This window comes from Rattus rattus, chromosome 1 (assembly GCF_011064425.1).
Source record: "Rattus rattus isolate New Zealand chromosome 1, Rrattus_CSIRO_v1, whole genome shotgun sequence".
NCBI lineage: Eukaryota > Metazoa > Chordata > Mammalia > Rodentia > Muridae > Rattus > Rattus rattus.
Genome location: NC_046154.1, coordinates 3,550,438 through 3,563,317, shown reverse-complemented (window position 1 = coordinate 3,563,317; position 12,880 = coordinate 3,550,438). Strand labels below are relative to the sequence as shown.

The 12,880-nt window shown below is 53.3% G+C and overlaps 1 protein-coding gene across 3 annotated transcripts; it reads left to right on the top strand.

Annotated features, from left to right (window-relative positions):
* The first annotated feature begins 2,728 nt into the window (after window positions 1-2,728).
* On the top strand, window positions 2,729-11,421 carry Dnajb5 (DnaJ heat shock protein family (Hsp40) member B5). 3 transcript variants are annotated; one of them, XM_032892063.1, is made up of 5 exons: window positions 2,729-2,850; window positions 3,647-3,791; window positions 5,959-6,203; window positions 9,191-9,792; window positions 10,013-11,421. In XM_032892063.1, the coding sequence occupies exons 2-5, from the start codon at window positions 3,724-3,726 to the stop codon at window positions 10,244-10,246; spliced, it is 1,149 nt and encodes a 382-aa protein (XP_032747954.1). In that variant the 5' UTR covers window positions 2,729-2,850; window positions 3,647-3,723; the 3' UTR covers window positions 10,247-11,421. The 3 variants fall into 3 exon arrangements, with proteins under 3 accessions (XP_032747954.1, XP_032747972.1, XP_032747963.1); XM_032892081.1 differs by lacking the exon at window positions 3,647-3,791; XM_032892072.1 differs by lacking the exon at window positions 2,729-2,850 and having other exon boundaries at window positions 2,881-3,791.
* The last annotated feature ends 1,459 nt before the right edge of the window (window positions 11,422-12,880 follow it).

Genomic DNA, 12,880 nt, shown 5'->3' with positions numbered 1-12,880 from the left:
TTCCCTCACTCTTCACCACGGAGTCACATGCCTACACAGCCATTTATTTAATCATCCGTGTGTGCTGACACTAAATCACATACCTAGAGCAAGTACAGAATCAGGCGTACTGATACTCATACAGATATACACTTACAAATGGACTCACGATTCTAACAATCCCAGTCAGAGGCACACATTTCTAGTTGCAGTCACACACCCAGATAGCCCTGAACACACAGTAAGAGTCAATGTCATTTACATTAGCCGCATGCCATGCTCAGAGCTCAGATTCTTACGAGTGTCACCTTAATTAACCCACAGAAAAGCCCCGTAAGCGTCTACCATTGCTTAGCCCATTTGCCCAGAACAAATGAGGTGTGGATTGGCCAGCGCCCTTGCAAGGTCAACAGGCTGACTGGCTCCGGCATTCCCATCCTTACAGTCTCGCTGCCCTGTGCTCTCTGGTTCAGATGTCCTAGAAAGTAGGACAAAAGGCAACAGTAGTGGTTCTGGTAGACAATGGAGTTTGGGTCACCAACTCCCAAGGACACAAACCTCCAGTCCCTGAAGTCCAGGCCTACAGTTTAGAATCAGCCGAGCCAGGTAAAAAGGCTCATGGCTGAACCCTCCCTCAGTGCTGGCACGGGCAAAGTCTGGAGCAGCAGGAGACAGGCCCAGAATTAGGAAGAAACACAGCTGGGGCCCCCTCACATCAGGAGGAAGGATAGTGGTAGCCCCCAAATCATTGGGGTCAGTACCATTCCTGGACAGCCTCTTCCCAGGATACCATGTCCATGCCACACCACACCATTCCCTCATCTAAGCCTCATCCCTTCCCCCTCCCTCTGCCTCATCTGTTTTCTCTGTCCTGCCATTCTACTGCCCCTACAGTCTCCTCCCAGCCCATCTTTCCTCTCTCCCACCCCATCTTATGGCCCCCTTTCCAGTTCCCATCCCATCTCCTTCAACCAGATACCTGTCAGTCCCCACCCTGATGGCTTCACAGCCCTTTCCTCCCTCCTCTGTCCAACTCCTCTTTCACCCCAGTTCCTTTTCTTACTTCAAACTCAAATTCCTTTACACCTGGGAGTCTATGTGGAACACTGGGAAGAGACAGGTTGTTAAGAATATGTAGACCTTGCCCCCCAACCCCCCAGACCCCTCTTCTCTCTTCTGGGACCTAGGTACTCCACGCCTCAGTTTACAGTTCCAACTGCTTTGCATGGTCTCAGACATCTAAATCTGTCTCAGGGAACTGGCTAAGAATACGGTGAGAGAATTTTCTCAGGCCTTTGTCACCAAATCTCTCAAGAACCCCCTCCCCCTCTTCACCCCCAGATTACCCCCTCCCACCCCCGCTCCCTCCAGCACAGATGGGCCTGGGAGACAGTAACGTGGGCGCCAAGCTCGGTGTCTGCTGGAGCGGCGGCTTCCGCTGGCGACCGCCTCCGCAGCCCCGCCTGCTCTGAGTATCGGGGACACCGGGGTTGAGATTTAATGATTTACTAGGGGGTTGGGGGGTCAGAGATGACAGTGTATGAGGGAGTTAAGAAAGAGGATCATGAGAAGCTGAGGTAAAAGATTAAAGGGAGAAAGACCTGTGAGCTATGATATTGCAGACCACAGAAACAGATGACTTAAGAATTAAGACAAAAGGTGGGGGGATGAGTTACAGGGCAGAACAGAACAGGACTGAAATTTGGGGTGAGGGAAGACCAGACAGATATCACAGTGGGTAAGAAAAAGGCCGGGGGGGGGAATGCGAGGAGAAGATGGAAGGTTAGTTTATAAGGAGTCTGAACTGGACACTGGACTCCACGTGGCTGAGAAGCCACTATTCCTAAGCGAGCCGGCGTGAAAGCACTGAGGATGGAAGGGATCTGGATAGAGACTCACGAAGGTGTTACCAGTTACTAGCGCAGAGGGTGATCACAAGGGCACTTAGAATCTCAAGTCTATCCGGGTCGGATTGTGTTACAGTTAAACTATGTCAGGTCAATCCCAGGTCAAGACAAGGTAAAACTAAATCAGGCCAGGTCAAGTTGGCTCACAATTTTATAGAAGACGGGTAAAAAAGGTTGAGCTTTGGCACTGGTCTAGAGACTACACTTCCCCAGAGTGCACTATTCATTCTCTCATTCTCTCTCTCTCTCTCTCTCTCTCTCTCTCTCTCTCTCTCTCTCTCTCTCTCCTCTCTCTCTCTCTCTCTCTCTCTCTCTCTCTCTCTCTCCTCTCCTCTCCTCTCCTCTCCTCTCCTCTCCTAAACGAAGAAAAGAAAGAATGCTTGGTGTCACCGCCAACTTGTGAGTGCAGTTTTCCTATTAGGTTGTCTTTGAGGTTGCACTCGTTCCAGAAGGTTCTCCTTGGACTCAGGCGGTGGCCAGAATGTCTCACCTTCTTATACTGGAGACTGGACTAATATAGTTGCCCCCACTGGTCGAAATCACAGGGACGAGCCAATAAAATCAAAGGGCGCCTGGAGTTGCCTCCCTATGTCCTTTTCACCAATAACACGACGAGATGGAGAAGAGGTGTGGTTGATTGATCCTAGAGGGCACCAATCACACCCACACCAATCACTGCCCGGAATGTGTGCGCGTGTGGCCGGGTGACAGGGGCGGTGAAGAGGTGGCTATCTCCCGGACGCTCGTTGAGAGATATCCAATCACAGCAGAGTTCGAGCTGAGTGACGGGTAGACCGTGCAATGGAAAGCGAGGAGGCGGAGCCGTGGGGGCGGGCTCCCGGTCCCGCTGTCTGCGGCCGGCGGGCAGGCGACTCCTGTCCCGAGTGGAGGCGGCGGAGCCGGAGCCGGGGGAGGGGGCAGCGGCTGATAGAAGGACCGCGGCGGCGCCCGCAGCTCCTCACCGGTGAGGGCGCTGAACGAGGACTCGGGGGTCCCGGGTGTGGGGAGTCGAGAAGACAGGTCCTGGTATGGGGGGTTGGGACACCGTGGGCCCATAGTCTGCCCTGCCATTGGGGTGAGGGGCCTGGGAGCTCGGGGTCTGCCAGGTGCTGGGTGTCGGCGACAAGGGTCGGGTTGGGTCGGGTCGGATTGGGTTGCGCCGGGCGGAGGCGTTTCTGAGCAGGCCAGCCAGCCAGCTGGGGTGACATCACCGACCCCCTCCCCCGCGCGAACCCCCTTCCTTCCTCTCCCTGCCGCGCCTTTTGTCCGGGCCAGGCTCCGCTCTGCCCCGCCCCTCCCCGCCCATCTGCGGGGGAGGAGACTCCCCGTCAGTGACTTCATTGAGTAGGTTCTTGGGGATTGGGCTTGGGTCCTCCCCAGACAGGCGAGAGGATCTCACTGTCTCTCAGGCCCTCACTATCATCACACCTGTCACAGGTACACACACTGCCACTCAACAACTACACACAGTCACTTCCGGCCTCACTGTCACACAGCCGTCCAGGCGCTCACACCATTCAGCCAGACACTGCTGTACCCGAGAGCAGGTGGCCACTGGACCCTCTCACTGCACTCTACACCTGGGGATCAGGTCCAGCTTCTGGGGCACAAGACAGGCCTTGCTGGGCCACGGCCTGTGGGAATCTGAGGAGGTGGCTTCCAGAGCTACAGCGTCCCAGGCAGGCTCCGGTGGAGCGATCAGAGGTGAGGGGCTTGGCTGGGCATGTTTAAGCGCACAGTGCTGTCCTGCCCACCCCCAGCAGCACCCCCACTGCAGGCTCGAGGAGCTTTCCGGAGCTTCCCACACTTCTGGGGAGAAGACTTCTTAGCCAGCTTGATGTTTAAAATTCAGCTGGAGCCCTTAAAACTTCGAGCGTGGACGCTGAATGGGTTTGTAAAGTTTCGGTAAGTCCCTCCTGAGAAGGGCGCTCATACCCATGCCAAGTCAGGTCCTCCACATCAGCCATTCCCTTCATTGCCTCCTTCCTCCCTCCCTCTCATCCTCATCTCCTGCTGTGTGCATGAATCCCCCGCCACCTCACTTGTACTTTTGAATGAATCGGACCCCATGTCCTTCATCTCTCTCGAACTCATGTTCCCACAAATATCTTGAACATCTCAGCTCTTCGGTTCTCCCTCTCAACCCATCAGTAACCTGTGGTCCACTTCAGCCTTTTCCTTTTGTCATCTCTCATCACCTCTCTCCTCCCTGTACTGGACAGTGCTCTTGCTATCTGTCCTCATTTTTTATTTCATCCCTAGCTCTACCTTGACATACTCATTCTTCATCAAAGGCAGAGCCATGCCTTGGGGCCCCTTTGTCATCCTGCCACGTGGCTTGTGGGGAGGGAGAGGGAAGGCGGGTGGAATGGAGGGAAAGGAGGCAGGTCCTGAGAGTTTGCCCTGTGTCTGTAGAGGCAAGAGAATTATGGGTCTAGAGCAGCCAGCAGGTGGGTACCAGAGAGGAAGCTGGCAGTGGTGCAGAGGTGATGAAGTGGGGCGGGCTGGTAAGCTGTGATGCTTGCCCTCTGCCTAGAAGTCATTGGAGTTCCCTGGGCACCCTGTCACTGTTCTAGGTTTCTTCCAGTCCTGGAAGAAAGAAAGTGTGGGCTGAGGCAAAGATGGCAGACCACCGCATCTCCCTCTCAGACTGCTTTTAATGCCGTTTCCGAAAATGGCTGCCCTCCTCCAGATGCTCTTTCTTCTCTGCCTCCCCCAACTCCAGTCTCCCCCACAGGCGTGACATGCTGGTGTGGGGAAATGGGGGAGTACCCGCCTTTATAGTGCCTTCTCTTTGTCAGAGTGAGGTGACTCCCAGTACCGTGAGTCAACCTAGCCACCTGCAGGCAGGAGCTAAGGTCACTCTCCCTGCCTACCTGGGGCCCCCTGAACTGTCACAGCGCTCACTCCGGCCAGGACACCTTGTACACTTTACTACTATGAAGTAGTCAGGGGCAGAAAAGCAGGCCTCAGCTGTGGCTGCCAGGACATTATTAGAAAGACTCTGGTTCTCCCTGTTTTAGCAAGGGTTGGCTACACTTCAAAAAGGCTAAAGAAAGGCGTCTGGCCACTCCTTCATGACCCCTCCCTTCATGTCCTCCACAGGTCCATTGATGGGAGCAGGTTAGAGGGTTAGAGTCCTGGCTTGATGTCCTTGAACCCCACTTAGGAGTCTTAAGCCTAGCCTGAAGTCAGATCATAAAATGTCAGGATACACAGAGGAGGGGGTCGCAGCAAAGGTATTTAGGACATGGAGGTTATTGTCCATCTGTCTCCTGGCACCTAGGCTTGAAGAAGGCTTTTCCTCTGAGGCTTTTGTTCACTGCCTTTGGTGCTTAGGCAGCACAGACAAGTAGTCACACTTGAGTGTGTAAATAGTGGGAAATGAGTAAAGGCTACTGTTACCCTGGCTGGGGGAAAGACAGTGTCCCCCTGCTAATGAGGGTGTTAGAAACAGCAGTTTCCAAAGGCTGTGAGTCACTCTGTGATCTGAGTCACATGTGAAGCTTGGCATAGTCTGGGGGGGGCAAGGGCAGAGAGATCTGGGGTCCCTGATGGCAGAAAAGACTCCACACTCCCATACCCCGATTCAGCTGGCTGGAGACTGGAGCCTGTTCCCCATCCTGGGCTACTGCCCCAGCTGTCCTCAGCCTGGGCATCATGCCTGAGGTGTGGCGTAGGAGAGACCATGAAGCTCAGGTGACCTCACTCTGTGCACTGACCTTCGCCAGCTTCTGTATGTGTCTGTCAGTCCACAGTGCCATTTCACTCAGAAGGGCCTCTCAGGGGTCCTCAGGCTCGCCCGAGGGCCCGGGCCTCTGCCTAGCCCCAAGAAGTGGGCCACAATCTTCAGCCAGAAGCTAAGAAAGGAATCATGGAATGGTTCATGTCAGAACCAGAAGACATCATCTAGCCCCAAACTTTCATTTTACAGATGGGGAGACAGAGGCCCAGAGAATAGGCATGACCTACTGAAGGTCATACGGGAGTCATTTAAGGATTGCAGGATCATCAGGAGTGGGGCTAGGCTGTAGAGAACAGGGCATCAAAGGTTGGCCCTGGGCTCTTTCAGAAACAAGGAGCCCAGCACCGGTCCAGTGGCTGTGATGGGAAAAGATTATTACAAGATTCTTGGAATCCCGTCTGGGGCCAACGAAGATGAGATCAAGAAAGCCTATCGAAAGATGGCCTTGAAGTACCACCCAGACAAGAACAAAGAACCCAACGCTGAGGAGAAGTTTAAGGAGATTGCCGAGGCCTACGACGTGCTGAGTGACCCTAAGAAACGGAGCCTGTATGACCAGTATGGGGAGGAAGGTAAGGTGACACCAACCAGACCCCTGTGTTTGTCTGGAGTCCGGGGGACGAGCCAGTTCTTATAGCAGGGTTGACGGAGGCAAGTTACCTTAGAGTAGCTCACTCAACTACCTGGCCTCAACTCCTCTCCTCCCCACTACTCTCTTCTCCCTCCCTTCTCCCCTTCTGGCCCTAGAGAGGCCTGGAGACCTCGCCAAAGGCCTTCCCCTTCCCTCTCCCCCTCCCCCTCCTCCCACCTTCCTTCCTTCCCAGCCTTATTAGTCCTGCCTGAAGTCGCCGCCGCTTCATTGGCTGATCAGAAAGGTTGGAGAGAGAGAGAGAGAGAGAGAGAGAGAGAGAGAGAGAGAGAGCGTGATCGAGCCTGTGACGGCATTTACATTCATCAGCATAAAAGTCCGGCCCTTGAATAGCCAGCGAATTAACTACTAGAGTTCTGAGTGGATATGGTTGTTGCCACCATCCCCCAATGCCACTTAGGCCAGCAGAGCAGAGATTCGCCTCCCAGAGGAAGTGGCAGGGATCCAGGAGTGGAAGGGGAGATGTTGCTGGCATCTTACCCTTTCCCTAGGGCAGTTGGTGGCCATGCACTGGGCAGGCATCAGGAAAGGCCCAAATAAAGCCTCTAAGAGGGTGGCTCCTCCCAGCACATCCCACAGGCATGATGTAGCTGCTAATTCTGGGCCTGCCCCTCGGGGCGCCTGCCACCCGCCAGCCATAGGCACCTGTCAGGCTATATTAAGAGACATTGTCACAGCCGAGGACTCTCCTTCCTGGGAAGAACTGTCCTTCCTCCTAACGACATCCTCCCCTCTTTCGCACTGTCCCCTTTGCTTTCCCCAGCCTCCCGTCAGAATGAAACAGGCTGAATGGCACGTACCATACCTGATTAAGTGCAGGGGCTCAAGAGAATCTTCTTTGTGCCCCCTCTTCACTTTGTGTCATGTTCATCTCTGCCCCTCTCTTCCCTGTGCCTCATCTTCCCGGCCCCACCCCCACCCCCACCCCCGTTTTAGTCTGCACACTTTGAGCTCATCCCATTTTCCCCTGATTATTCCCAGACTTGTCAATTCTCAGGGAGACCAGGCACCTGCTCAGGTCCCCGGCACTCTCCCAGCTAAGTAGGGAGGATGGGGAGTGTTGGACCTGGGAAAGAAGAGCAGCAGTGCAGGTAGCACACCTCCGTGTGGCTGCTCTCAGAACTGCACTCACTCCTCCCCTTAACCCAACCTTTGTTTAGGAAGGAATGGGAGAAGCTACCCAGAAACTTCCTCCCCCACCTCAGTGATGACCAAGCCCAAACAAAGGCAACACCCAGACTCGGACCCTAGGCCTAGACACTGAGTTCTGGTGTAGAGCAAGTGCACCTCAGCCCAGGGAAAACCTCTGGGGCTGGAGAAGGGAGAAGCAGCCTTGAGAAGTCAGTGATTTTGCTGTCCACCTGCCTCTTCCTCAACAGCCAGCCAGAATGCTGTACACAAAGTCTGTGCGCAGCACTGGCTTGGCTTGGGACAAGTTGTTCCCTGCTTGAAGTGGGGTGGGTGGTGGAGCAGGAATCCCACAGTGAGAATTACCCTCTGTTGACATCAATCCAGCCTCCTGCTCTCCCACAAGCTCTGCCTGGCTTCTTAGACTTGCTTCATAACTGCCCTTCAACAGGGAAAAAGAACAGACCCCCAAGTCTTAGGAGAGGAGTTAAGAGGCAACTGCCACAAGCCCGAGTGCCTGCTACTTAAATAGACTCTCTAATGAAACCCAAATCTGTCCTTGTGGTCCCAGGAAATAAGAAAATAATTTAAGCCCAGGTTCCCAAGGCTAATTGAAATTTTAGATAAAAGACCTCATAGAAGGCTAAGAATGTAGCCTAGTGCTAGAGCACTTGTCTAGAGCTGCGCACAGAGCCCTAGGTCCCACCCCCGGAAGCACTAAATAAACAAATGAGACTCAGTGAGAGGGGCCCTTCCCCTAGCCTGGGCCCCACCCCTGGATCTACATATTCTGGGTCAGTCTGTGTTAATCCTATCCACATACTTCCTACCACGCCATCAAACGCCCACCATGACAGTGCCATCCAGAAATCCAAGTCCCTTAAACAAGAGGGAGCAGCTGGGGTCATCCCTTTCATGATGCCAGTGACATGCGATGGTTGCTCCACATTCAATGTGGGATGCAGGGCTGGTGTGGTGTTATTCTGGGGAGCTGGTCCAGTATAGTCTATGTCTGTACAATATGTGACTGACAGTCCCTGAGGCTGTACAATACTAGATCACAATATGCAAATAAAGTAATTTACATTTTTTCTAGAAAAAAATCTTGGGTTTTTTTTTTTTTTTTTTTTTTTTTTTTTTTTTTTTTTTTGAGAACTCTTGATTTCCAGTTTGAGCAAAACGTAGGGAGAGATGAAGCAGAGTAGGGCTTCCTCTAAACTGTGTCCACATGTAATTCAGGACAGCTCACTGATGGGCCTGCTTTGTGGTCAAACCCTGTCTGTCCCCAGCCCTGTGTGTCTTGAAGTAGAGATGTGGGAGTTAGGGGTGGCCGGTCATGTAACATGACGGACGAGGCCAGTGACCCCACCTTTACGAGGCATCTTTGGATGTGAGTGGAAACAATTACATAATGTAAGTCACATCATCTAAGCCTCCTGGTCCGAGCTTCCCCATTTATGGTTAACTCAGCTTGTTTGGGTTTGAGACAAGGTCTCAGTCTACAGCCCAGACTAGCCTAAAACTCTGCCCTCCTGCCCAGACTTCAGCGTGTTGAGATTACAGACTGCCGCACCAGGCCATGTACACAGTCCTAAATGGACATCCAGTGGAGTAGAAGTTAATCTTGTCTGAAGCCTTTCTCATCCTGTTAGTCTAGTCCTCTCTGTGTGGGCAACGACTGCTTCTTCCTGTAGACCCCTGAGCCAGCTCAGTGGGCAAAGGGAGGAGACTGGGCCGGGGCGGGGATGAGCCACACTGCCCCTAACTTCTCCTCCCCTCTAGGCCTCAAGACCGGCGGTGGTACCTCAGGTGGCTCCGGTGGCTCCTTTCACTACACCTTTCACGGGGACCCTCATGCCACCTTTGCTTCCTTCTTTGGTGGCTCCAACCCCTTCGATATCTTCTTTGCCAGCAGCCGCTCCACTCGGCCTTTCAGTGGCTTTGACCCAGATGACATGGATGTGGATGAAGATGAGGACCCATTTGGTGCCTTTGGCCGCTTTGGCTTCAATGGGCTGAGTAGGGGTCCGAGGCGAGCCCCAGAACCACTGTACCCCCGGCGCAAGGTACAGGACCCCCCTGTGGTGCATGAGCTGCGGGTGTCCCTGGAGGAGATCTACCACGGCTCCACCAAGCGCATGAAGATCACAAGGCGACGCCTTAACCCTGATGGGCGAACTGTGCGCACCGAGGACAAAATCCTGCACATTGTCATCAAACGTGGCTGGAAGGAGGGCACCAAGATTACCTTCCCCAAAGAGGGCGATGCCACACCCGACAACATCCCAGCCGACATTGTCTTCGTGCTCAAAGACAAGCCTCATGCGCACTTTCGCCGAGATGGCACCAACGTGCTCTACAGTGCACTCATCAGCCTCAAGGAGGTGGGATGTGTGTGTGTGTGTGTGTGTGTGTGTGTGTGTGTGTGTGTGTGTGTGTGTTCACGTGTGTGCACGTACGTGCTTGTGTCTACATCTGTCTGTCAGTCAGAGGGCGATAGGAAGCATTTCCTTCCTGTCCGCCATGTTCTTTTCCCATGTGGACCATTTTCCTTCCTCTCCACTCTTTGCCTACTTCTCCCTCACTCTGCCTTATTTTTTCCAGGCGCTGTGTGGCTGCACCGTGAACATTCCCACCATTGATGGCCGAGTGATCCCTTTACCCTGCAATGATGTTATTAAACCAGGCACCGTGAAGAGACTCCGTGGGGAGGGACTTCCCTTCCCCAAGGTGCCCACTCAGCGGGGAGACCTCATTGTTGAGTTCAAAGTTCGATTCCCAGACAGATTAACCCCACAGACACGGCAAATCCTTAAACAGCACCTACCCTGCTCCTAGACTCTCCCTAGCCTGTCTGGAGCCCACCACAGCAATACCCCCACACTCACCAATCTCATGTGGACCCGGCTGGATGTCCACCGGACACTGGCACTTTCCTAAAATGCAAGAAGCCACTGATTATCAGGAAAATGTTCCTCTTCCCGACAACCCCTTTCGGAGCTGGGCTGCTTTGGGGGAATGGGAGGGCGGTGGGGAGAACTAGCCCAGACCAGGGGTCAATTTTTTGTCACGTGCTTTGAATCCAGTTCCCACTGCAGTGGCTGGAGAGTGACTTGAGAGCTACTCGGAGCTATAGATTCATTGTCCTGCCTGTAAATAGCATGTCCTCCCTCTCAGCCTTGCTAACACCTTTCCTCTCCCTTCCCCTCGGCTTCCTCCTGTTTCTGGAGAAAGAAGTTAGAAAGGACACCGCTTCCCACCCCCCCCCAGGTCTGTAGTGTCCGAGGCTATTTTGCACAAGTGTTCGTGCACATGAAGCACTCGCCAAAATGGTCCGTGTCTCTCTGAGAGACAAGAAAGGACAGGAGGTAGGAAGGTCCCTCACTGATGAACAAGGCTGTCATTTGAGCACGAGACACTTTTCATTTGGGGCAGGGAGGTGAGCCAACCCTTAGGAGCCTCCCCAACAGCTGCCCTGCCTACACCCCACAGAGTTGGAGGATCTGTCCCCCTCAGCTGCTCTGGGGAGTGTTCTGGGGTGGAGAGAAGAAAGGTGGGCCTGAACCATCCACCACAGCTAAGAGGTGGGGCAGGACCCATCTCCCAGCCATCACCAGGAAGGAAAAGGGCTTTGGGATCAGGCGGCAGCTGTTCCCCACCAAGAGATTCAGGATCACAGGTTCCTTCCCATATCTCTGAACTCAGGGCCTAGCCACCCCAAACTTCCAAGCCCCACTTTTGTGATATGTGAAGCTACTTATTTCTTACTTTTCTTGGAGGCTGTGTCCGAAATTTCCAGCCTCTCTGCCTGTGTGACCCTCACCCCACCCCACTCCCACAGTTGTATAAAAGTCGAATAGTGAAGGAGCTGGGAGAAAACTGCTTCAGTTGGTCCTGGGGTGGGGTCTTTAGGTTTTCTCACTTTGACAAGCCCCTGAATGTTTTTATAGTAGTTTTTTGTATTTTTTTGTAATGACAGTATTATGAAAAAAATAAAGTATTTTAAAAATATGGCCTCTGAGCAGCAGCAGTAACCCTGGGTGCAGGCAGGAGTAAAGTGGCACTGTCAGCCTCCTTCAGGGCCCTGATCATCCAGGAAAGCCAAGCAGCCTCAGCAGCTGACGCTCGCCCCTTCTCCCCGTAAGCTCTGACTTCTTGGAATTCCAGAACATAGACCCCAAACAAACAGCAACACCAGAAGCCACAGCCCAGCTGTCTGCGAAGAAAGATGGGCCTTTGTTGTGAGAGAGAGCCTGGCCTCTTCAGAAGCTTGTCAACATGAGATCTAGCACACTTGTCTCGGTGTTCTCTTTGAATTAGAGACACTTTATTCCTTGGAGGAGATTGAGGACTCTCTGACTAGCGAGACTAGGCACACTCCCAAAAACAGAGTTGGGCTACCAAGTGGGCTGGAGAGATGGTTCAGCAGTTAAGAGCACTTCCTGTTCTCACAGAGAAGCCAAATTCAGTTCCCAGGACACATCAGGCAGCTCGCAACTGCTCAAGGGAATCCAACAAGTCCAGCCTCACTAAGACTCTGCACCCATGCACACACACACTTACAAATAATAAAAAGTTTTTTTTTTAAAGTTTGGACACAAAGAATGTAGCCAGAGCATGCTGACAGGGCCTGGCTGGGGACCTGGGCTCCCTGACAGGCACTAAACATAGTTCTTGTTCCTTGAACCATATACCATTTTCTAGGGTTGTCTGTCCTGGCGTCTCACCTGCCTGTCCCTGCTAGACAGCTCTAATATTACTCAAAGCTCCTGCCTTTTCCTCTTGGGTCTGGGTAGGGAGGAAGGAACCTTGTGGTTACAGAAATGGCTGCCTTCAAATATGCCAGCCACACTGCTGGAGAGAAGCCCAAGACGACCTCGAGGCCACAAGGATGGCTGCCCTCTGCTGGGCCTGGCTCCACACAGGTGTACCGGGGGCTTCTCAGGACGTTTCTGACTCACTCCTCATCCTGGGGCAGAGACAGTGGCAAAGGCTCCTGCCCTCTGACGTGATGCACTACCTGTGGGAGGCTCTTCCTCCTACTCCCAAACCAGGGGCTCTGGTTCACAAAGATGTCTGCTATGGGTGAGGTGACAAAGATGTCTACACCCTACATAATCCTGCCCGGGCATCTTCTGCATTGGGAGCTCTAGAGTGATCTCACTCACTTGGGGTTCAATATTATCTTGTGTCCTCCCTGAGACCTAAAGCCTCAGGATCTGGATGTCCTGGACCGGCGTTCTCTTCTGGCCTCTGTGGACACACAGGACCTAGGAAACTGACTGTCTCCATGTTTGCACGGAACACACTCTTCTGGGCCCATGAGTCCCTGAGATCCTAGAAACCAGGTTGCGCGCGCGTGTGTGTGTGTGTGTGTGTGTGTGTGTGTGTGTGTGTGCATGTACACACACGTGTGTGCACACACACAAACAGAAGAGGGAAAGAGAGAGAGGAGAAAGGGAAAGGGGGAGG